The sequence below is a fragment of the Dermacentor albipictus genome, chromosome 5 (assembly GCF_038994185.2).
Source record: "Dermacentor albipictus isolate Rhodes 1998 colony chromosome 5, USDA_Dalb.pri_finalv2, whole genome shotgun sequence".
NCBI lineage: Eukaryota > Metazoa > Arthropoda > Arachnida > Ixodida > Ixodidae > Dermacentor > Dermacentor albipictus.
In genome coordinates, this window is record NC_091825.1 from 111,534,822 (window position 1) to 111,560,325 (window position 25,504).

Here is a 25,504-nt window from a genome sequence, read left to right on the forward strand (position 1 = left end):
TCGACGGCATTGAACACACCATATACGCCGATGACATTACAATCTGGGCTGCAAAGGGCAGTGACGGCCAAATCGAAACTGCCCTACAAGACGCCATTGACGTCGTAGAAAATTATCTTGAAGGCACGGGACTCCGCTGTTCCCCTGAAAAGTCGGAGCTTCTCCTATACCGCCCCACACTCCGTGGACGCCCCCCGCGGGGCTCCACAACTAAACGCCAATACGAGGAAATAGAGCTCAACCTGAGCGATGGCAGACCTATACCCGTGGTCCCTTGCATCCGCGTTCTTGGTATGACCATAGAAGCCAACGGAGCTAACTCTACGGCTATCTCAAAGATCCTTCGACAGACCGCCAATACATCCAGACTGCTGAAACGAGTGACCAACCGGCGAGGGGGTATGAAGGAAGACAGCCTCATCCGCCTTGTCCAATCTTTTATCGTCTGTCAGATTACTTATGTTGCGCCCTTTCTCAACTGGTACAAAGCTGAGAAGTCTAAACTGGACATCATCATTAGAGGAGCCTATAAGCAGGCCTTAGGACTACCCAACCACACCAGCACGGAACTTCTACTACAATTAGGTATCCACAACACGCTAGACGAGTTAATCGAGGCCCAACGTCGATCTCAACTAGAGAGGCTTACTCTCACGGAAACGGGTCGCAGCATTCTAAACAAGCTTAATATAACCTACCACCGTCAACATGGAGATAAACACCCAATACCACGCGACATTCAGCAATGGATACACGCCGACCCTATTCCGAGAAACATGCACCCAGACTACAACAAAGAACGCAGGAAGGCACGAGCTACTTCCCTCATCAAAGCTTACGCCAACACCGCGGGCGTCACCTTCGTCGACGCAGCTGAGTACCAAGATGGACGGCGCTTTGCGGCGGTTACCACAGCGGGCGGCTTGCTCCGACATGCTGCCAGCATCATTACCAAAAATGCCGAGACGGCCGAGGAAGTGGCCATCGCCCTGGCCACTCTTGACCCAGCCTGTCACACCATAGTGAGCGATTCTCGCGCAGCAGTCAACAACTACATCAAAGGTCGCATTTCCCATCAATCACTCCGCATCTTACGACAAGCCCCGCATTCGTCTGAAAATCAGATCACCCTCGTCTGGATCCCAGCACACGCCGGCGTTGTCCACCCGCACCTCACCAACCTCAACGAGGTTACACACTCCGTAGCACGAGGACTAGTCAACCGTGCCGGAGACGGTGCAGGTGCACCCGCAGGACGCGACCGCCTTACAAGATACAACGACCTTGTAAAGTCATTTTACCTCGCAAGAAGAACCTTCCCCACCCCTCACTGCAAGTTAAACAGGGCACAGGCAACCACCCTTCGCCTGTTACAGACGAATACATACCCCTCCCTCACACGCTATCACACTATATATCCCGACATCTACCCGAGCCAGACGTGCAAGGTCTGTAAAACTGAATCGGCAACACTCCCCCACATGCTATGGGAGTGCAAACACCAATACCAAGACCTTAATCCCGTGACCCTCTCGTCGACATGTCACGCCGCCCTGCGCAGCTCCCACCTCGACGACCAACTCTGGGCGACCCAGCAGGCCTACGAAGCGGCGAAGAGGCAAGACCTCGACGTCCCATCGTGGGAGGCCTAGGCCCAGCCGACAAAACTGCTGGTGCTTATTAAAGTTCACTCTCTCTCTCTCTCTGGCCAGAAACTGGTGACTTCACAAGTGACGGCAACAGATCACCCTCCGCGGCAACCAGTTTGTTGTTCGTTGCTGTCACTTGAAATTCGCATGCGTGTGGTCGCGCATTTACAATAATATTAATGAGTTCTGAAAGAGTACTTTATCAGTCTAAGCATGTTTAGTGTTTCCCGCCGGTGTCTGTGTCAGTTACCTAATATACCTACATATGTCGTAAAATTGTGGCTAACAGCCACACAAATATTTTCCACAGTGATTAGCCCGATGTTCTGGCCTTGCTGTTGCCTCTATTAGTGCAACATGCTCTCTCAGCCGTTTGCTTATGGTGCTCCTGGTTCTGCCAATATGGCATCTGTTGTCTGATGCTGCTTTCACGGGCTTCTCATGCGTTCCCTTATGTTCTTATGTGTTCACATCTTCTGGCACAGGTGCCCTGTCCTTCTTAGAAGTCCTGACGTCAAGGTGCGGCAGTACTGCAGTATGGTTTTATACAACTGCCTTTCACCAGCACACGTGGAGAGTGTATTAAAATCAACTGGTTCTGTGGGCACGATAGAGAGCCTTGCGGACATGCTGGTCAACACCGAGTCTGAATGGAGGTGGGTTCATTACCAAAACGAAAATCGGCACGATGATTCCTTTATGCATGGACAATTGTTCACATAGCTTTAACGAGCACACACTGCAAATCCGTATTGTAGTGAGTACCTAAATTTTGTGGATGCCGTAGAATTCGCTGAATACTGGCCCTGCAAATAACTTGGGTGACTGAGTTTTCCGGCTGATGCAGCATACAGCCACCTTACAAAATGTAATTTCTTCAAATTATTTTGAAAATTGAGAACGAGAATCCCAAAATCAAGCTAAACAAAAAAAGGAATGTTGCTTACTGTATGCACTCATAATAGCACTTGTCAATATATTGTCACGTGGTAGTGACGGTGAAGAAAGAACACAGTAAAAGTACTGTGAAAGACAAAACTAGCTTTTATTGGGCGAACCTGTGCCCACAAAACAGGCTACACTTAAAGCACAACGATAGCGGCGAACACAGTCGGTGATCGTCGAAAATCTGATCAGCGGGTCAAGCGCGTCGGCTTTTATAGAGCAGTCGTCGAATGTTCCAGACTAATCGTTCGGACCCGTGTGCCTTCCACAAAGTTCTACACCATTCGCGTTACGCGATGAAATCAGATAACACAAGGTTCGGCGACAACAGACAGCCGGGTAGAAGCATCGATAACTTTCCAGAAACATCGGATACATTCAGGCGCGTCCCTCGCTGTGCGATTACAGTTGTTAAGCGGCAAAACGTGGTCGCCCGATAAAGATAAGTACACGTGTCAATACCCCCCTCTTAAAAAGCATCGACCCGATGCTGCAAACAAACGAAGGTAATAAACAAAAGCACTCGTAGCAAAGAAAAGAACAAAAATGACGAAGTTCGGCAGCGTCCGTAAAAGGGTTTAAGGCGCACCACGTGGACCACTTCAGATCGTGCGCAGCGCCGCTGTGAATGCGAAATGCCGTCTGGCACGACCTCATAGTCCAGAGCGCCAATACGTCGGATGACCTTGTAGGGTCCGAAATAGCGTCGGAGTAGTTTCTCACTGAGTCCTCGTCAGCGTATCGGGGTCCAGACCCAAACACGGTCGCCAGGCTGGTACTCGACAAAGCGTCGTCGGAGGTTGTAGTGTCGACTGTCGGTCCTCTGTTGGTTCTTGATCCGTAGGCGGGCGAGCTGTCGGGCTTCTTAGGCGCGCTGGAGATAGCTAGCGACGTCAACATTCTCTTCGTCAGTGACGTGGGGCAGCATGGCGTCGAGCGTCGTCGTCGGGTTCCTGCCGTAAACCAGCTTAAACGGCGTGATCCGTGTTGTTTCTTGCACCGCCGTGTTGTAAGCAAATGTTACGTACGGCAGGACGGCATCCCAGGTCTTGTGTTCGACGTCGACGTACATCGCTAGCATGTCGGCGAGGGTCTTATTCAGCCGCTCCGTAAGACCACTTGTCTGCGGGTGGTAGGCCGTGGTCCTCCTGTGCCTTGTCTGACTGTATTTCAGAATGGCTTGGGTGATCTCCACTGTAAAGACCGTTCCTCTGTCGGTGATGAGGACTTCTGGGGCGCCATGTCGAAGCAGGATGTTTTCGACAAAAAATTTCGCCACTTCTGCTGCGCTACCTTTCGGCAGTGCTTTAGTTTCAGCGAAGCGGGTGAGGTAGTCTGTCGCCACGACGATCCACTTATTTCCGGTTGTTGATGTCGGAAAGGGTCCCAGCAAGTCCATCCCAATCTGCTGGAATGGTCGGCAAGGAGGCTCGATTGGCTGTAGTAATCCGGCTGGCCTTGTCGGCGGTGTCTTACGTCGCTGACAGTCTCGGCATGTTCTGACATAATGGGCGACGTTGGCGGTCAGGCGCGGCCAATAATACTTTTGTTGTATCCTCGAGAGTGCCGGGAAAAACCGAGGTGTCCAGCGGTCGGATCGTCATGTAGGGCGTGCAATAATTCTGGACGAAGTCCTGACGGGACAACAAGAAGGTAGTTCGCGCGGACTGGTGAAAAGTTCTTCTTCACGAGGAGATTGTTTTGAAGCGTGAAGGAAGATAGTCCGCGCTTAAATGCCCTGGGGACAACGTCGGTGTGCCCTTCCAAATATTCCACCAGGCCTTTTAGCTCCGGGTCTGCCCGTTGCTGTTCAGCGAAGTCTTCCGCGCTTATCATGCCAAGGAAGGCGTCGTCATCTTCGTCATCTTGCGGCGGCGGGTCAATGGGGGCACGTGATAGGCAATCGGCATCGGAGTGTTTTCGTTCGGACTTGTAGGTTACAGTGATGTCGTATTCTTGTAGTCTGAGGCTCCACCGCGCCAGTCGTCCTGAAGGATCCTTTATACTCGCTAGCCAACACAACGCGTGATGGTCACTGACGACTTTGAATGGCCTGCCATAAAGATAAGGGCGAAATTTAGCTGTAGCCCAAACGATGGCAAGGCATTCCTTTTCGGTCGTAGAATAGTTGCCTTCCGCTTTTGACAGCGACCGGCTAGCGTAAGATATCACCTGTTCGACTCCGTTTTTCCTCTGGACTAGAATGGCACCGAGGCCTAGGCTACTGGCGTCAGTATGGATTTCTGTATCGGCGTACTCGTCGAAGTGCGCAAGTACCGGCGGCGACTGCATGCGTCGTTTGAGTTCTTCAAATGCGTCGGCCTGCGGCGTTTCCCACTTGAACTCAACATCACATTTAGTTAGACGTGTCAACGGCTCGGCGATGCGTGAAAAGTCCTTGACAAAGCGCCTGTAGTAGGCACACATGCCAAGGAATCTACGCACTGCCTTCTTGTCGGTGGGCTGCGGGAACTTTGCGACGGCAGCTGTTTTCTGCGGGTCAGGGCGTACTCCAGATTTACTGATGACGTGGCCTAGGAACAGAAGCTCGTCGTAAGCGAAGCGGCATTTTTCTGGCTTCAGAGTGAGCCCTGATGACTTGATGGCCTTTAGTACTGTGGCAAGCCGCCTAAGGTGATCGTCGAAATTTCCGGCGAATACAACGGCGTCATCCAAGTAAACGAGACAGGTCTGCCATTTCAATCCCGCTAAAACCGTGTCCATCACGCGCTGGAACGTTGCAGGCGCCGAGCACAGTCCAAATGGCATAACCTTGAACTCGTAGAGGCCGTCTGGGGTGATGAAGGCGGTCTTTTCGCGATCTCTTTCGTCGACTTCTATTTGCCAATAGCCAGACTTGAGGTCCATCGAGGAGAAGTACTTAGCGTTGCAGAGCCGATCCAATGCATCGTCTATTCGTGGAAGGGGGTATACGTCCTTCTTCGTGATCTTGTTCAGACGACGATAATCGACGCAGAAACGCAGGGTTCCATCCTTTTTCTTCACCAGGACAACAGGGGATGCCCACGGGCTTTTCGACGGCTGGATGATGTCGTCGCGCAGCATTTCGTCGACTTGTTGTCTTATAGCTTCGCGTTCTCGCGGCGAAACTCGGTAAGAGCTCTGGCGGAGTGGTCGAGCGCACTCCTTGGTGATTATGCGATGCTTGGCGACTGGTGTTTGTTGAATCCTCGATGACGTCGAAAAGCAGCCTTTGTATCGTCGGAGCAGACTTCTGAGCTGCTGTCGCTTAATCACGGGGAGACTTGGATTAATGTCGTAGTCTGGTTCGGGAACCATGGTCGTCGGGGTAGATGCGGCGGAATCGGAGAGGATAAACGCATTACTGGTTTCCACAATTTCCTCAATGTACGCGATCGTCGTGCCCTTGTTGATGTGCTTGAACTCCAGGCTGAAGTTTGTCAGCAACACTTCAGTTTTCCCTCCATGCAGTCGAGCGATCCCTCTTGCGACGCAAATTTCACGGTCTAGCAGGAGACGTTGGTCGCCTTCGATGACACCTTCAATGTCAGCGGGTATTTCTGTGCCGACCAAAATAACAATGCTGGAGCGGGGCGGAATGCTCACTTGGTCTTCGAGCACACTCAAGGCGTGGTGACTACGAGGGCTCTCCAGCGGTATCGCTTTATCTTCCGACAGCGTTATTGACTTCGACTTCAGGTCGATGACTGCGCCGTGTTGGTTCAGGAAGTCCATACCGAGAATGACGTCTCGAGAACACTATTGGAGGATAACGAAGGTGGCAGGGTAAGTCCGGTCATGAATGGTTATCCTTGCCGTGCAGATTCCAGTCGGCGTAATCAGGTGACCTCCAGTGGTGCGAATTTGAGGGCCTTCCCATGCAGTCTTAACGTTCTTCAACTGGGCGGCGATGTGTCCACTCATGACGGAGTAATCAGCCCCTGTGTCCACTAAGGCGGTAACCGCGTGGCCGTCGAGAAGCACATCGAGGTCGGTGGTTCTTTGTCTGGCGTTGCAGTTAGGTCTTGGCGTCGGATCACGGCTGCGTCGTGGTGAACTGAAGCTGGAACGTCGCGTCGTCTTTCGTCGGTGTAGTCTTCGCTTGCTGACTTCGTCGGGACGGCGGCGTGTCTTCATTAGGTCGTCGAGATGGTTTCTTCAGCGTATTCGTCGGCGGCGGAGGATCTTCGTCAGTTCGACGAACAGCAACCGCACCTCCATCGGTTGCTGCTTTTAGTTTTCCGGATATGGGCTCGCTGACCGGCCCCGGGCTGGGCCAGTGTATGGTCGGCGCTGCGGCGACAGGTAGCAGCCTGGTGATGGCGAACGCGACGGTCGTCGAGAGCTCCATTGAGTAGCGGCGAGGTAGTCGGCGATGTCACGTGGGCGCTCTCCAAGCTGTGGACGCAGCGCGTTGACGGCGAAACCTCGCAGTCCCATCTCTCGGTATGGGCATCGTCGGTAGACGTGACCTGCTTCTCCGCAGTGGTAGCAGAGCGGGCGGTGGTCAGGAGCGCGCCAAACGTCTGTCTTCCTCGGGTACCTGCGCTCGGCGACGGGTGGGCGTGCTGGCGGCGGCGGTGGTGGTCGACGGAATTGCGGCGTTACGGGGCCCTGGCGCGGTCGTGGAAGGGGACCTTGGCGGCGGGCGACGGCGGCGTAGCTCATCGCTTGCGGCTGAGGCTGCGGCGGTTCTGGTTGCACCTCAGGAACTCCAAGCGATCGGTGCACCTCTTCTTTTACGATGTCGGCGATCGAGGCCACTTGAGGCTGCGACGAAGGCAAGACCTTGCGCAGTTCTTCGCGCACAATGGCCCTGATGGTCTCGCGCAGATCGTCCGTGGCCAGCGATTGAATTCCTGCGTAGTGGGTAGAGCTTGTACGGCGGTTGAATTGCTGGTTCCGCATTTCGAGTGTCTTCTTGATGTTCGTCGCCTCACGAAGAAACTCTTCGACGGTCTTCGGTGGGCTTCTTACCATCCCAGCGAAAAGTTCCTCCTTTACACCACGCATCAGTAGGCGGACTTTCTTCTCCTCGGCCATATCCGGGTTGGCGTGGCGGAACAAACGGCTCATTTCTTCCGTAAAAATGGCAACGTTCTCGTTTGGTAGCTGCACTCGGGCGTCCAGCATAGCTTCGGCCCTTTCCTTGCGCACGACGCTTGTAAAGGTGCGTAGGAAGCCGCTACGGAACAGGTCCCACGTTGTCAAGGTCGATTCCCTGTTCTCAAACCAAGTTCTGGCGGTGTCTTCTAAGGCGAAGTAGACATGCCGCAGCTTCTCGTCGGAGTCCCAGTTGTTGAATGTTGCGATTCGTTCGTAGGTCTCCAGCCATGATTCCGGGTCTTCAGTCGCTGCTCCATGGAAGGTTGGTGGGTCCCGAGGTTGTTGTAGGATAACAGGGGACGCTGGGGCAGCCATTGGGGTTGTCTTGACCACGATCTTCTTTGTCGTCTCAGGTAGAAGTCCGTGCTCTGGGGGCAGTCCTTGCAGTCTGCGGCTAGCACGTTGGTCTTGGGCGATGTTGGTTCTGTCCTCGGGCTTCGGGCTTGGATCGCGGCTTTGCGGGGGCGTTCGGTACATGAACGCACGAGCACCTCCACCAGATGTCACGTGGTAGTGACGGTGAAGAAAGAACACAGTAAAAGTACTGTGAAAGACAAAACTAGCTTTTATTGGGCGAACCTGTGCCCACAAAACAGGCTACACTTAAAGCACAACGATAGCGGCGAACACAGTCGGCGATCGTCGAAAATCTGATCAGCGGGTCAAGCGCGTCGGCTTTTATAGAGCAGTCGTCGAATGTTCCAGACTAATCGTTCGGACCTGTGTGCCTTCCACAAAGTTCTACACCATTCGCGTTACGCGATGAAATCAGATAACACAAGGTTCGGCGACAATAGACAGCCGGGTAGAAGCATCGATAACTTTCCAGAAACATCGGATACATTCAGGCGCGTCCCTCGCTGTGCGATTACAGTTGTTAAGCGGCAAAACGTGGTCGCCCGATAAAGATAAGTACACGTGTCAATATACACAGGCACCCTAATAGCAAATACGGATTGTTTTTGACTGTCCCTGTCTTATAAATGTTCTCCCATCAGTGAGCCGTCCAAGGCTCCATTTTTGTGCCCTGAGAGGGCAAAACATTTTAATCAACTGAACTTCAACATGTGTTGAAAAACATAGCAGGCCTGCAGGAATTTCGAGATTTGTTTCAAAGGGCCCATGAACCACCCTGAGTTTGCGAACTTGGTATATATAGTGGCAACTGCGTGTCATGGTGCTGTAACACTAGCAAAGTTACAGGCGTTTGATGAATGACTGCGTAACCGCTACAATTTCTCTCTCCCCCCTTTGCCATCGTCCTCGCAGGTGCTCTGTCCTCTCATTCACCTACTCTCACTAACTCCATGCAGTGCAGTGATATCAGTTAGTCGCATCAACATGCCAGAAGAAAGGCTTCTCCATTGTTTGTGCCTAATTGCCCAAAGCACGACACCAATTGAATGAAAACTTGATGGAAGATACAGTGGTGCATAATGCATGAGTCATCCTCGCCTTCAACAACCAGGGCTGGAAGTGCTGTGCGAATTGCGTCATCTTGTGCCAAATCTCCGAGCTGTGCCAGCTTGTGCCAAAGCACTAACTTCGAATGAGATTGAAAAATTTTGCAGGATGTTCGTGTTCAGTGACAACCACACAACCATGTGTTAATTGGCTGCTAGCATTTAGCCTTAGAAGCCAAACCAAAGTAATCCGTTTCAGCGTCGCCATTTTTTGGAGTGTGACTTGTGTTTGGTCGTGCATTGTAACTGGACTGCCGGGAAATTAAAATCCTTTGTGCCATACAGTGCATTACGAATGTTTTATACAAGTCTTGCACGTTTGCGTAATGTGCGGACCAGGTATACATGATTTCAACTCGCGCTCTCTTTATGGGGCAGTTGGGAAATAAAGCTGTCCTCTCAGCTGAATGAATAAGTTGTATGGTCTGTCATCATACATTTTAGGGCACGCTTGTGTGCCCTAAATCTGCATCAATTAATGGCGAACACCATGCGTGTAACATTAAAATATATTTTGCACGGGCACCACGTCCGGTTATCGGGATGGTAGCGTGGCACGTTGACAAACGTGCTGCTTGCTTTCACGAAACTTCTTCACCAGAAATATCCAATGGCAACTACAATCATCACTCATATTTGCACTCCGAGTGCTCTATATTCTGCACAACCACACCATACAAAATTGGGCTTTTGCGGCTACAGAACGTGAACCGAGAATGTAAATTTTCTGCTTTAGTCTGCCGTAGGGGCTGAATGGCAGTTGTGAAGGGTTGGGGAATACGCGAACGACAGAAATTGCGTTCACAGTAATGATGTTCATGACACAACTTGTGCATATTGAGTCCGAAAATTTTAAGAAACTATTGCTTGGCATTCAAAATATCGGTTGCTGTTTTACACTGATATTATGGGGCAGCCCTAATAATCGAGGTTATGCAACATATTGGTCGGTGATGCTGATCAGAAAGCCACTGAATACTTTCCTTCCCTTTATTCTTTTCATAAATGTCAGAGTTCTGTTATTTTTTTCTTCTCACCAAATCATGTGGAATACTGGCAAAAATGCAATGACCAACAAAGTAACTTCACATTTATTCTTGGTAGTCTGCTATGCCAAGTGAATGTCACCAAGAATTTAAAATATAACTGAGAGCATGACACAAACAGTGTTCACTGTATGTTGATGGGGTTTGTTCATGGTTGTTACAGATAGTGTGTCTTGTTCAGCGTGGATGAATTCATCTAATTAGCTTACTCTTACCTAACCGACGAGATGTCAATGAAAAAGTTGTGGATAATGTTGAAACGTGAGTGATAACGAGATTTGAAGCAACCTAGGATTTGAATTATCCAATATTGTTATCCAATAAATGAGGTAATTGATGTTAGCTAATTAAACTTAAAAATTTTGTTGCTTGTGCACAACGAAAAAAGAACTCTTGACTAGCATTAACAGAAGCATATCAACATACAATTGGTGCTGTTCGCATGAATCTCTTGGTTTCATTTCTTTTCTCGGCCACATTTAGTAGGCACGTCTGGTATGTAACTTAATAGTGGTTTCTAAGGAACGAATATGGGTTTACTTTGTCCGGTGTATGACATTTCCTTCCTTTAGCGAACTTTCCTCCACCTTGCGGGCTTCCGTAGAACTGATTCGCCATAACCTAACAGTGTTCTGCACAGTCTAATAAAGAATATCTTTTCTTGATTTTTATCTGTACTTCAGTCATGTCGAGCCTTATAGTATGCTCCAAAATGCGCACCTTCTGCTCCAAAATGAACATTTCCTGCTGCAAACCTGCTGCAATGTGCCAAAGTTGCTGCTCCCAGAGCTGCTCCAAAGCTCCCTTGGCCGCTCCCATCCCTCAAAACACACAGCCAGCTCTTGTCATGCTGGTCTATGGTCCCTCATCAACCGACTAGTCAACAGCTTTTAGCCTGGTTACGGTTATGCGCTTGACCCTGCTGGGGTCACACCGTGCGAAGAAGGGACCGGAAAAGTCAGGAGGGGCACAGGTTTTTTTTTTTTTGTATTGTTGGATTCTCTGTGGTACGTAACGCTGCCATGTTTGTCAACGGTGATCCTTGAGGTATTCTGTGCACTGTAGGTGTGTCTATGTAAAATGTGCTCGAGATGCCAGAGGTGGCTTGGGGCCCTTTAATTAACCAAACTCTGTAATGATCTGATTTTAATTCCTTACAAGTTGCATTTTACACTCTTTATGTTTTGATCCAGCCTCTTCATATTGGAGCGGCTACTTCAGCATGATGACTTGGTGACAGTCTTCCAAAAGTTGTCTGCTCGCTGCAGGTATGTGGCATGTCTGGAAACAGCATATTTAGCAAAGTTGTGTGCAACTGAGTAAGGACGACAATGTGTTTTATGTGGGTGTTACTGCTGTACTGATGTTTAATTAAAGGTGAGAAGCAACAGATAAACAGCCTAGCAGCAGCAAACAGCCCGAGCTCTCTTGCCAATCACAGCACTTGTTGTCGTCCCCGAGCTGCTATCGGAAACACGACGCGCATCTGCTTTATTGCACTGTGTTTAATAAAGCATTACAATAATTTTAGTTCTGGCTCTTCAAAAAGCGCAGCGCAACTGAGACAAAGAAACACAAAATCACATCACAAGTGCTGGCCTTTTTATCTGCAACTCTTCAGTGCAGTGAGCCTTTCTTCACATAAAGTGCTGCCCTTGCAGGACTAGAGGAAAACATCACGTAGATTCGTTGCCTGGGTGCTACAGAAACAGGGCCCATATTTCGGGATGATTCCTGAAAGAAATTAATGGACACTACATTAACCACATGTGTCTGTTTCCATCAACTAGGTCACTTTCATTGCCGAACGTCAACTTGTTCCAAGCACAGGATAACTCACAGAACCACTCTTTATGCCAGTAAGCAGACTGATTCGGGAAAAGAAAATGCTATACCTAAATGATAAATAATGAGAGTATGTTTCGTGGTTTGCATACTGTGGTCAAATGTTTCCTCATTCTTGCTGCCTCTCATTTCACTGACAAGAGCAGCACGAGTGTTGACTTGGTTAGGTTTAGGTGCACGTTAAAGAACCCCAGTTAGTCTAAATTTCCGGAGTCCTCCACTACGGCATGCCTCATAATCAGAAAGTGGTTCTGGCACGTAAAACCCCATAATTTAATTTTTTAAGTGCTGACTTGCAACACCATCTGGTAAGCAACTCTATTTATTCACATCCTTTGTCCTCATGGTCACCCTCGTAGCCCTCTATTCTGCTACTTCTCTGTCCCCCAGCACACACTTACAGGCTAGAGAAGTTAACTTCAAACTGCTCGTGCTGCCATCTCTTAAATTAATTTTCTCTTCCTCTCAATTTACCACCCAGTACAAACTGGCTGACAGAAGTAAATCAGTGAGTACCACAAAGAGCCGTGTCTTATGTTCAGAAGCGACAGTGTTGTTATATTATTTCAGTGCTATGCGTTACAAATTGTTTCAGGTGCGTACTGCTGGATATTGCTGCTGACGACCTTATGAAGAAACAAGGTGAAGATGCACCAATTCCAATCTCCTTACCTTTCTTAGAGCATGCTCAAAGTCAGCTGTTGGAGAGGGTATGGACCATGACGAAATGCTTGGAAGCAGCAGCTGCTGGTGACCCGGTAACCCTTATATATATTTTGGAAACACTTATTGTTTCTCTGTGCCACCTGCAATGTTGAGATTCCAGATGTTACTCAGGAGAAAGCTAAATCTTCATTTTGCATGTGTAAATGCACTCAGGGCAATTCACGTTGGGGAACGAGTTGCACCTGCCAATTTGAGTTGTTGGAAACTGTTTGAACTGTGATGGCTGTTTGTTGCAGCCATCAAAAAAAGGCAATAATAATAATAACAAAAATTGCACCAAGAGCACAGAAAGCACACTTAATGAGACATGCACTATATAGTGTTTGGTTTCTTACGCAAATACTCCACTTCAAATTCAATTCTCTTATATATTCTTTGAAACATGAAGAGAAGCTTTCTTAAAGTGGTTAATTAAAGGCTATTCAAGAAAGTGTGATGCATAAGGGTGTCTTTATTTTCATCCTATGCAGTGTGTAACCTCAAGCAATGTTTATGCCGTACAGAGTTCACAACTTATGGTGAAATGCAAACAGTAGTTAAGCATATGAACACTGAGACGTCGATGCAGCGATGTGACAACCTTTGACGCTGGTCGAGGGAAGAAGGGTGAGGATAGGCGTATGCAGAGGGAACTGTGACAAATATGTACATGCATTTAAGGCTTTTATTATTACCACTTGTGTAACGATGGGATACACCCCTTCTGAGGAAACGGCCAAGAATGGGCACATAGCCAGGGGCCCAAGTACTATGGGGAAGGCCAAACTTATAAAATCAAGGAAGCCATTCAATACCATGCACTATTCCATTAAGAGGTTTTTGTGCTTTAGAGATAACTGAGGTGACATCATATATGCAGTTTTTATGGAATGATATTCTTTTATTACGCAGAACAGAGGTGTGCTTATTTGCACTGCTTTGTCGCAGCACTTATATAGGCCAGTTTTCAGGAGCTTGCATCAAACGTGTACATAATGTTTGTAATGTATCCACAAATATATCCAGCAAGATACCGACCAAGTGAAGGCTTTTCTTTAATAAGCACGAGACCTGTCACAGTGGCTCAGTAACTATGGTGTTATGCTAGTGGGCATGAGGTTGTGGGTTCAATTCCTAGCCACTGCATTGCAAGGACACTTGTGCACTTAAAGGGACACTAAAGGCAAATACTAAGACAACGTGGACTGTACCATCCCAGAAACCTCGCAATGCTTCTTTCATGCCAAGAAAAGACTTAGTTTACTACGAGAAAATGGCATCTGAAGGGCCAAAATGCCTTTTTGTAAATTCACAGCTCCCACCACCCAAAGGCGGGAGTGGTGACGTTGCATATGCCATCATCACTCTTTGCTGCCTACTGATGGTGAGCAAAATGGCGCCCGGCAGACGGCGGTACCGAGCCAAGACAGAGTGGTGCATTCATTGCTGCAGCTGCTTTTTGGTCAAGTGATGTGGACCGTTCGGGCATCCCGCGACCTCACATGGAAGTTGAATTCTCTGCTGCTTGCAGTTTGTGCGAGTTTCGCGAGCTAGCAAATCCAGCGCAGCACTACACGATCAGGAAAGTACTGAAACGCAAAAGCTTGGGCGGCGCAAGGTCGAGCGAAAATGAAACTTTTCTATCGCCCGCCTCATTGTCAGGGGTAATTTCAATTAGTTCTTTTTTCTAAAGATGAAATAGAACCGGATAAGTAGCATTTTGTTTCGTCTTCTAATACAATACAATGATGTTTTTTGCAACGAGTGGTTGAGCACTAGCTACAGAATTTAACTGAGGAGTGCTTTCATCATCGGGCAAGTGCTTGAATGTCCCAGGGGAGTCTCTAATCATGTCCTGCATTTACCTAAATTTCTCGATTATTAAGGCTCTTTTCATGATAACATTGACGTCTTAGAGATTCTTGAGCACTAATCCATCACTTTAGCTTGACTTAGTATGTGCCTTTAGTGTCCCTTTAAGACTTGGATAATTTTGACCCATGTGGTCAAAATGAATTCAGAGCTACGTGCAACGGTGGCTCTCACAGCCTATGAGTTGCTTTGTAATGCTAACCCCATAACCTGATGTTGATTTCTGGACAAGCATGGGTGGGCATTGTAGCACGCCACCTCTCTTGTAGCACTTTGCCCATCATTGCTGGTGTGATGGAAGCAAACAGCAGCACTTCCTTTGTCAGCTTTGCAGCGAATTACAAAAGTTGTGAAACACACGAGCTGTAGTCAAAAGAGCAATTTGTATGTGCGACTTAGGAATATTGGTCGACTCCCGTCTAACTTTCGAAGAACACGTTTCCAGCATTGTAATGCACCCTGCAGAAAGTTAGGTCTCATGTCAAGAATGGCAAAAATATTTAAGAATGTCAGCTGCATTGTTCTCTTGTATTCTTCTTTTGTGTGCTCGAAGTTAAAGTTTAGTTTGTTGTATGAAACTATATTAACTTGACCAATGTGGCAAAAATTTAATGTCTTCAGTGACATTTCGTTTGTATCCTGTACGATAGATTTCTGGGAAGCCGTGTATTTTAGGCCTATGAGTGCGTACTGCGCATGTTTGATATTATAACCCCTAGAAATAAGACGAAAATATTGTGATTAATTATTTTTGTATAAACTAATTTACAATCACTTCTCCTGTCTGCAGTTAGTGTCACCTGTAGCGTACTGCGTGCCTCACCCAAACTTGCGTAATCCCAGCATTTTCCATGTGAATTCAGCTCACACCTCCAACACTATAACACGTCTTGTAGCACAAAAAAATACCTTGTGCCATAATCTTGATATTTTCAGCTCTTGTATTTGCTCTTTATCTGACTTTTTTCTTTGATTTCATTCAACTTTTGTTGCATCTTGCACTTCAGGTTTTCTGTTTTGTGTTCTGTTTCTGTTCTTTGTGTAACATAAGCGTGCCTGTATTAAGGCTTAGAGCTTTTCTTGCGCACTTTCAGAAATAAATGAAATGAAGTTAACTGAAATTATTGTAATTAACATACCTGCCCTGCACTTGTGCCTTTTTCATATAGAGACAGAGAGCCAGGTATGCTGGTATGCCCTCCTTGTCAGTGGTGGCAAAAAAAAGGGGATTCTATGTTACACACTGACCTGGAAATTTACTACTCAACACATTCTTCATAAGTCTTTCTTATTAGTGTTCTCTGTGTGGTCACCTGTGGTGCTAGCTTGCAGGCTCAATGAGTGCTAAACATTGCTGATCCCACCTTTAAGTTATTTGCAGCCGAAAAGTTAAATATAGTCCTGAAAATATTGCATTGTCCTGCAAGCCCAGGTGTGTGCTTCTCTGCATATCAGTGTATTGTGCAATTTGTATAAAACATGTACCACACTAAAAACACAACAAAAGGCTATATTTTACCTAAATAGGCATTTATACAAGGTACATTAGCTTTAATTGCTGCTCTCTTCGTACTCTTTATCTTTTGCAGGAAATTTCAGAGATTTGTAAGCTGTTGAAAGTCTTGTGCTTGGCCTCTGCAAGTGAGGAATTCAAGGGTTCTTTTGCTGATAGTTCAGAGCTTCTTGCAACTGCATTGGGTGCGTCAATGTTTTGGCTGCATCCTGTACAGTGTTGTTGTATTGTTGATGTTCCCTTAATATGTCGTAGGCGTATGTTCACTTTATTATCTTTGTATTGGTTATTGCTAGCGGTAGCCTTTGTATGAGAAGCCAAAGTCAGTGCTAAAGTCTGCCTCTCCACTTATATTTCAACAGAAAAAAAAAAACTTATTTAGTAACTCTTCTGGAACTTGAACCTGAGTCCTCTGTGACTATAAACCTGCAATATACCTGGGGACTGCTGCAGTATCTGTATGCCTTTGCAGTCAAACTAATGAGTAATATTGATATATAACAGTGATTGACATCTTCTCTCTCCACCAGTTTGACTACTTGCCTTATACCATCATGATGAATGTTGGATGGCAGGTCTCATTTTATTGGGTTGACGGGCATGGATCCAGGGCGGGTCCGGATGTCCTGACTCCCCTTTTAAATTTAGCGTGCACAGCATTAGAGTATGGCATGTGAGAAGCCCACGAAATCCTTCTTCCCAGCTGTTACTGTTGTTTTGCTTTGGAGAGACAAGAAAGATGTAATGATTACTGAAGAGAACCCACCAACATGTAAAGATTACCTGCTGCGGTTACTCAGTGGCTATGGTGTTGGGCTGCTGAGCATGAGGTCGCGGGATCGAATCCTGGCCACGGCGGCCGTATGTCGATGGGGGTGAAATGCGAAAACACCTGTGTACTTAGATTTAGGCGCACGTTAAAGAACCCCAGGTGGTTGAAATTTCCGCAGTCCTCCATGCCTCATAATCAGAAAGTGGCTTTGGCATGTCAAACCCCATAAATTAATTTTTTTTAACATGTAAAGATTTCATCATTTGTCATCATCAATCACTATCTCAAAGTCTGAGCCCTTCCCTCCCTTACTTGAAGGGAGGGAAGGGATTATCTCTGTGGGTCAGTGCATAAATTCGGGCCATTTGTATAACATTTTTTTTTTCTGGTTAGTAGTGACTATGTCCACTGCCTTGCTTAATGTGAACTGCACAATAGAAAACGGACAATCACCACACATTTTATTTATTTGTTTATTATCGATTGGAAATGTTTGCAACAAGCACTATATGTTCAGAATTATACAGCGCAGATGACAATATGTCACCACTTCGTTGTACTGTGAGCAACTCTGCCGTTTGGAGGAAGCCACTAAACAGGAATGCCTGAATCAATGCCATGAAATTCCTGAGTTGGCACCTTGGTGTCATTCTTCAGTTTCACCGTGCATGCCTCACAGGGCAAGAGTTATCAAATTAGCTGTAGAGGACTTTCACAGGGATATCTCCCAATCCAGCCTTCTCATCAGATGTCGCCCCTCCAGGCTTGTACTTGTTTCAGTCTCTGTCAAATGCATTCCACAGGAGAGTCTTGCACGGCAAAGAACAGTTCCCGAATTTTTTCAGTGGCTTCTTTATGGCTGATCCAGCAGTCTTTTTATGATTGATATCGAAGACCTGCCCACATATTGAGGAAGCATTGTGAACAATTGGAAGAGCATATGGTCTGATGAGTTGGTGCTTGTTTTTGATGAAATGAATCAGAAGGAGAATTATCTGCCAACTCAAAATAGAAACGTGCATTTCTTTAGAAAACTAAAGGTACAGTTCGGCTCCTTTTCTTGTACTTTCAGAGGTATTGAAGACAGTTCATCTTCTTGGTAAATCAAGCCAGAATGCATTTACACCTGCCCCGCACCTGGATGACTTCACTGCTGTTGAGAAGGGAACCTTGGAGTTGACTGGTCACCACAGCTTTGGCTTCAAGCGGGATCTTGTTCAACTCATTGGCAACATGTGTCATCAGAACAGGAAACATCAAGACATGGTAATTAAGCCATCTGAGCAAGCAGAGCTAATCTTGTTTTGCAGCACACTAGACGTTTATTCAATCCTATAATGAAGTTGTGGCTTCATCAGGTGTACTTTGATTCTCTCATGCTGGATTAATACCTTTTCTTACCAAGTTTGTCTTTCGTTGTCTATTTTTCTGAGTCCTTGTCACCTCTCTTTGCTTTATGCATTGCTAAGCGAGTCTGCTTAGTAAGACTTTTTCAACATTGCATCTCTTAATTGTTTCATATTAACATCTTGTAATGCTGTCACTCCACTACAGATAAGAAACTTGGATGGAATTCCCCTCATACTGGATGTTTGCAATTTAGATGCCAAAAATCCTTGTATCCTTTCATTCAAAGTATTTGAGCGAATGTTCTTTTGGATTTACCACCAGCCCATGACATCTTGGAAGCACTTGCTTTCTTTAGAAGTGTCTTGGCCATAAGCTGGTTACGGACATGGGTGTGTGTCTACAGAAATTTTGTTGTGTGCAAATCTGCCACTAAATGTCCATTCTAAGGCACTCCTGCCTTTGTTGATCGCCTTAAATAACAGCGACAAATTGGGCAATCGAGCAGAATGGAACACATTAAAGCAGCAAAAATTAATAAGCATGTTTGCATCAGATTTCTCACTAACTATGGAGAGTTATAGGGGCTCTGATACACTTCTTGAACATAGTAAAAGAATGTTGCCAACCTGTCATAGAGGCTGCTGATAACACATCAGCCAAGTATTACTGCACTGTATGCAGCAAGAAATTTTCAATTTCCTGTCAAAGATAGCAAAATGTCACTTGCTCTCGTTTCCGTAATGTCGTCATGCAGCGTCGTTGAAAACAACTGGATCCACCAATGCTATTGGCAGATTTCGGTATCGCAGGAGCGTTCCTAGTTATACATAATTGCTGGTATTGAGTTAAATAAAGGGAAAATATTAATGTCTGCGATGTCGAAAAGACAGAAAAATGATTTCATCTTTGCACTGTGCCTAGCTGTGTCTGCTACGCACAGCCTCCGAGATGGCAGCGGCATGCTGCATAGCGTAGTCTTATCGCGGCCACCACGGGGTTCCGTGATGAGCGCTTTGACGGCCATAACAATCAACTTCTGGCTGAGGCTTTGCCTTCTTGGCTTCTCCACTGTGTATCTTCCAGCGTGCTACCTGATACGAACAGAGAGGGAAAGCTAGGTATCAGCGCGACAGCTCCACTTATATTTGAGGGATTCGGAAAATATTTTTGGCATGAAATTCATGATACGATGTTCTTTAATAGTGACGCCATTTTATGATTTGTTAGAGAAGTGTTTCAGCACCCCTTTAACACTGTTTAACAGACTTTAATGTTTGGTTTGAGTGTACGTGAAAGTTGTGAGTGATTGATCAACAGTTAAGTGCACTCTCTACCTTCTGCTCTGCTTGGGGAACTGTTCAGAATCTCAATAAAATGCAATGTGTATACAATAATCAATCTTTAATGACAGTTTAGCTTTACTTTAGTCTAAAGAATGCTATAGTGCTTTCAGGTTTATGTTAATGCATCTTGTCTCTACAACTTTTGAAAATACCCACAGAGTATGCGAATTTCAGATGGGGCTGGTTGATGTATTGTGAGGTGTGCAAAGGGCACTTGGAAGTTACAAAGAAACATGAAACACTTCAAGCCTTTCACTTATGCTCAACTCCAACTGAATTTTATTTGCACACTTTGTCATTTTATGTCAAAGGCTCTTCATCAAGCCACATGCAAAGCCTTCATGTTTTACCACACTGTCTAATGGCCTTGGGTCGCTTCGTGGACCATTGGTCTGATTTGTAGGACCTCCTAACTTCTTTCAAGAAGTGGGAGATCACTGTGCCTTGATATGAGGTCTCAGCTCTTGGGTGCATTGGGACAAGATCAGAGATTTGTGCATGATCTGTATGCATGATTTGAATAATTGCATCCACAGCCGTACTGTTTATCCTTGACGTTTTTGTTGTCAGTCATAATACAGCATGTCATCTTGGCCATCAGGAACCTCATGGAAGCAAACCCAGAGAACCAGGCTGTTGTGGGAAGTCTGGTTCAGCAGGGTGTGGTCACTGATTCTCCTCTGATAAAAGAAATGGGCATCAACATTGAATAAATGTAGTTGGATAGCAGCCACTTCCATGTGGATCCTGGATCCATACTGGTTATCGGCTGTGTCCGCAAATACTGCCAAAGGTTTTTTTAAGAGCATGCAGGTGGCAGCAAAGAATCTGTTTCCTTCATAACGCTTTATTAATCCTGGTGGACCTAGGAAGTGCACTAATTGCCAGTAATAGATTCCTTAGGTGAATAATGCTTACTAATTAACTTTTTAATTGTCTTTAAGTGGGCCGTGAACCACTTTTTATTGAAGTGAAGAAAGGCATCTGAAGTGAATATGGGCTGTTTCAGAAATACTGTGCCGCAAAAAGCACTTCAATGCGTTCAGCAGAAGTGGTGTCGTTGGCAATTAAACACGGCCTTCGCTGTGCTCCCGTTCCTTCTTAAATGCCTTTCACTGCGAAGGCTACGGCGCAGTGGGGCGAGCCCACAACATTCCGCCTTCTAAATGTCACTGTGGCGCACAGTTCAAATTTCATTTTGGATGCTAACATAGATGCCACGACTTCTGCCTTAGGAACCTACGACGCGCTAAACATGAGCCAAATGCGGTTGTCCTCGGAGAGCTGCAATACGCTTACCCAATTGACGCGTGGCGGCGCCCCGCGGCGGCCGCAGTATCTACTCTATGTAGCCGACCGCAGCTCGATGTTAGCTATTGGCCAATAGCAGCTGTCTAAGGGAATAACGAAATAAAGTGGCCAGAAGGGAGTGAGGATGAAAAGAGAGCGTTTTAGAGAAAGGTGACTTCAGGATCCACTTGTGAGCTCCACACACCGCGTTCGACAGCAAAGCTTGTCTGAGATGTTCACAGCAGTGTATGCTACTGGCGGACTATGTTATTTCACCAAGCCCAAGGAGTGGTTCAGGGCCCCTTTAAGGGTCACGTTGTGGCTATTAAATATGTGTCTGCAAACTTCACACTAGCTGCTTTCACAACTGCAGCATATGGAACTGTGTCCGCAGGACCAGAAGCAGCACTTGTCACGAAATAACTGTCTTGAAGTATATGGCAAATGGATTGGCATTTGGCTTAAAATTTTCCCCTAAGAACCTTTGTTAAGTGCTTTGGTACAATGCCATTTGGAACACCAATGTATTTTACTGCAGATCTTAAGGATGGATGTCTTGAAGGTATAGTGGACTTTCGTTAATTTGATGCTGACGAGACCGGCGAAATTGATTTAATTATTTGGGGTGTCAAAATAAAATAATGCTGAAATATACACCAACACACACTGCTGATTTGCCCAATTTTAACACGCCCCTAAATGAAGTGCACACCTCACTTTCTATGTGTCTAAAGTAGAAAGCTAAAGTAGAAATCACAGTAGAGATCCTAACAAATTAGAAATCTTACGCCAACCAGTTTCGTAGCTTAAAGAGAAAGTCCCAGTTTCGGCAAAAAGGGGAAGTATCGGTAGTTATAGCAAATTAGTAGACAGCTATACGAAGTAAGGATAGCAGTTTTATCTGCCGTGTAAACTTGTAAACATTCGCAATTACTACCTAAAATAACAAGCATAGCGTCACGCGTGCACAAGCAAGCATGAACACATCCTACTCGATCACCGCGCACACTCGCTGTCAAAACGCCGGAGTGAGAATGCGCGGCAGCAGCGGCGAGCGAACTGACCTTCGTGCTGTCTCTCGCTTCAAACGCCATCTAAGCAGCGAGAACACAGCGCACACAAAGCTATCAACACTGGGCGCACTCTGTCCCCATCGCAGATCACTTTCAAGAAAGGACCCGCGCGGCCGCGCCATACACAGCCGTCGCCGGAGTAGAACGCCTGCCCCCTTCCTCGTAAGACGCCACGCCTCCTTCCCGTTTTCCTCCCTTGCGCGCGCGAGATTGAGCAACCATCGTCGGCTCACATTCGCACGCTTTCACTCGCGCATAAAGCATACGGCGCACGGCGACGATGTTATCGCCCTTTGACTTTGTACAGAACATCACGGCGACGGCGACGGCAGAACTACCCCTGGAGTGACCATATAATTGTCACAATACAAAGAAAAACGAGCGAGTGTCTGATAGGTAGTGCACAATGGCGACTGATATTTTTGAAGTCAGCTTCTCCTTACTACTTTTAAAGTTGGCTGCGCCGCAATAAAAGTGTGCTATGCGGTAAAGCATACGAACGTTGTGAAGGCGATTTTGGGTTCGGGTCCGATTGCACCCCATAAAAAGATTTCAGCACGATCTTTCCGAAAAATATAAAAAGCGCGCGTTAGAATCGGGTAAATACAGCGATCACACATTGTGAGCGGTAGGTAATGCTTAAAATATTCCTAGGACAGGTCAAAAACAGGCGTTTTCGACGTGATATTATTGCGGGTGTTCAACGCATTGTGTGTTCTACGCACGTGTGTTCAACGCTAACACGCTGCCACTAAAGCGGTTGCTCGTTCAGCCTCCATGGGAGTCAGGCGCGTGTGTGCCGACTGGTAAAGTTCGAATTATCCGTCAAATGTAAATTCTTGTATCGAAATAACGATAGTCAGCTTAGGTAGTACGAATCCATTGCTGTTGGCAGCACGGAACTCACTGGAAAAAGCAAGGACATGTTCGTGTACCTCCTTCATATGTTGTAGTGCTTGCGTCTGTTCCTTGCGCTTCCGTCTATTTTGTGCTGTATATAGCCATGAATAACGCTTTGCTGATTAAACATATCACTTATCACAACTGCAGTGCGTTTAGGAATGCTTGGCATTCTTTGCCTAAACACCTGGTATACATTTAATAGTACGATTGAATCCACCATGTTCCTGAAACTATTCTTAACCTCTTGTGCTTATGTCTCGCAGCAGAGTTTGAATGGATTCTCGTGGTTGCGCAGAGAAGCACAGTATTGTACTCGCAGAGTGGAACGCGCCAATTTAGGACTAACTAGCACCCATACATTCGTTTCCACCATCTCTAGTTCATGTGATATTGGTGTAATTTTGGCTCACACACTTTGAGTTCACATCACCTTTAGTGTTCAAGCTCGTAGCAGCGTTACATCGCACTCTAGAGTAATTGCATAAATTTAGTGTTTGGCTTCAAAGTCTTTTTTGGCGCGTTTCACTGCGTTATCGCAGTACCTACACCATGGAGGAGTAGAAAAGTGATTGGAGACCTTGAAAGGCAGCTTGTGCGATGCATCTCACTTAGGATGGAGGTGCCTAAACCAGAAAGGGAAGGTGAAAGGAAAGAATAGGGTAGTACTTAGCAGCATACACTAGTATCTGGCTAATGTTTCCTTGTGAAAACATCTTTTCCTGGAAGGCGATTGCAACAACAGCACACGGTGACAGCAATATTAAATTATGGGGTTTTACGTGCCAAAACCACTTTTTGATTATGATGCACGCCGTAGTGGAGGACTCCGGAAATTTTGACCACCTGGAGTTCTTTAACGTTCACCTAAATCTAAGTAAACGGGTGATTTCGCATTTCGACCCCATCGGAATGCGGCCGCCGTGGCCGGGATTCCATCCCGCGACCTCGTGCTCAGCAGCCCAACATCATAGCCACTGAGCAACTACGGCGGGTACGGTGACAGCAATATACTGAGAAAAAAAAAATGTGCAGGACAGTGTCCTGACCTGTGTGTGTGTCTGTGTGTTGCCTTCTCATTTGTGCTGGTGTCATAATGAACCTCAACCATGTTGTTAAAGTTTAATTACACTTTGTTAGGGTCCCTTGAAGTGTACAAATTTCTTTTCCAGAACTGTCTGTCTTAGAAGCAGTGGCGTAGCGAGGAATATTTTGGGGGGATGGAGGGGGGGGGGGCGGCACTTCCCGGTGTGCTCCCTTTCCCCTTAGCTACGCCTTTGCTTAGAAGCATTTCAAATATTTAACTTCCTTGTGGCCATTTCGTTGCTGTCTTAAAGGTACATGCTTCATTCGTGGCCATTTGACTGTTAAGATGTTAGAATTGGAATAGAATTGTTACATTTCTCAGCACTGTGTTACCTCCATTTGTATAGAGGGCTTCTTTGCGTTGTTGTGCTGAGGCAAAGCCAAAGTTCTGTTCACAGGATGGTTGGGCTTTTCTGAGCACATTTGCGCGTTGCAGGAAGCCACCCTTAGAATTTGAGGATAATGCTAGGCGAGTCGTCGAAAACGGCTTGATTCTGTACATTTCTTCGGGCTACGGCACTATTTCTGAAATATCTACCCGATTTACTTCCAATAATAATCGTTTACGTCCAATGCCGAAGACTAACTACGGATTGAGACGTTCTTGTTTCTTGTTACTTTGCCCACGACAATGCACAGAATAAATAATTGAATTAGATGTTATATGAGGTCTCCCTACTTCAATCTTTGACTATAGGACTACCTCCTGTATATACCATGTACATGTAATGTATTTTATGCATAATAAAAACGATTTTGGTAATTGAAAATTAGGTGCGTTGAGGCGTATAACTTCATGATAATTGACTGGCTTCTGCAATCAAACCTACGCTTGGGGTATAATATTGTAATGCAACTTATTACACCTTTGGGTGTTGCGATTGATTTATGCTTAGTGACTGACTTTCGATTTAGTATTATTATTATTTGTTTTATTTCTTTGTCATTATTTGCTAGTGTCGCAACACACACTTCCGAAAGTTCCGAAGTTTCTACTCAAAGCTCGTAGTTTTGTCTTAGCTGCTTTTAATTGTACTACTGGGTTCTTAGGGATTTTTTTCCTACCCCATCCACTGGAATTCGAGCTCGCGTCACTGCAACAATGAGCGCTTGGGAGCCCAGGCGCGCTAGAGTTACTGTATATGGTTCCGTTTAGGGAGCCCGAGTTGCGCCCGGGTCCGCCATCCTGGGCTCCAAAAGTGTGCGGCGACGCATTTGGGCGGCCGGCGGCTGATCGCTCTACCCGCTTCTCCGACGCAGCTCTTTTGGGTCCCAAACTCTAGAGTTACTGTATAGGAAGGCATATACAGTTAACCCTAAAGACGTGCCAACCAATGCGCAATCGCGCGACAATGACGCTTGGTTTTGCGCCCTATACACACAGACTCTGAAAGCATGCTGCAGTGGCATGTGTGCAAGTATTTCGGAGGCCATAGGAATCAATACTGTAGTCAACGAGGACGACATTGTGCACATCGGATTAAAGTTTTTCTTTAGACGATGGTGGTGTATCTGTGTGCATTTGTTTCTTTGTCTTTACGGTCGCGAAAGCAGCATTCGGCGG

At 46.4% G+C, this 25,504-nt stretch overlaps 1 protein-coding gene across 2 annotated transcripts in view; it reads left to right on the top strand.

Moving 5' to 3' along the window:
* The window catches only part of LOC139060037 (ataxin-10), a 47,057-nt gene extending 22,347 nt beyond the window's left edge, over positions 1-24,710 (top strand). The window contains exons 5-11 of one of the 2 annotated variants that reach the window (XM_070538762.1): positions 2,135-2,305; positions 11,385-11,459; positions 12,632-12,794; positions 16,203-16,254; positions 17,971-18,164; positions 18,453-18,516; positions 20,162-24,710. In XM_070538762.1, coding sequence (XP_070394863.1) covers positions 2,135-2,305; positions 11,385-11,459; positions 12,632-12,794; positions 16,203-16,254; positions 17,971-18,164; positions 18,453-18,516; positions 20,162-20,304 — 862 coding nt within the window. In that variant the 3' untranslated portion in view covers positions 20,305-24,710. Of the gene's footprint in view, positions 1-2,134; positions 2,306-11,384; positions 11,460-12,631; positions 12,795-16,202; positions 16,312-17,970; positions 18,165-18,452; positions 18,517-20,161 lie in introns of both variants that reach the window. The other variant, XM_070538761.1, reaches the window with a different exon arrangement.
* Positions 24,711-25,504: the final 794 nt, after the last annotated feature.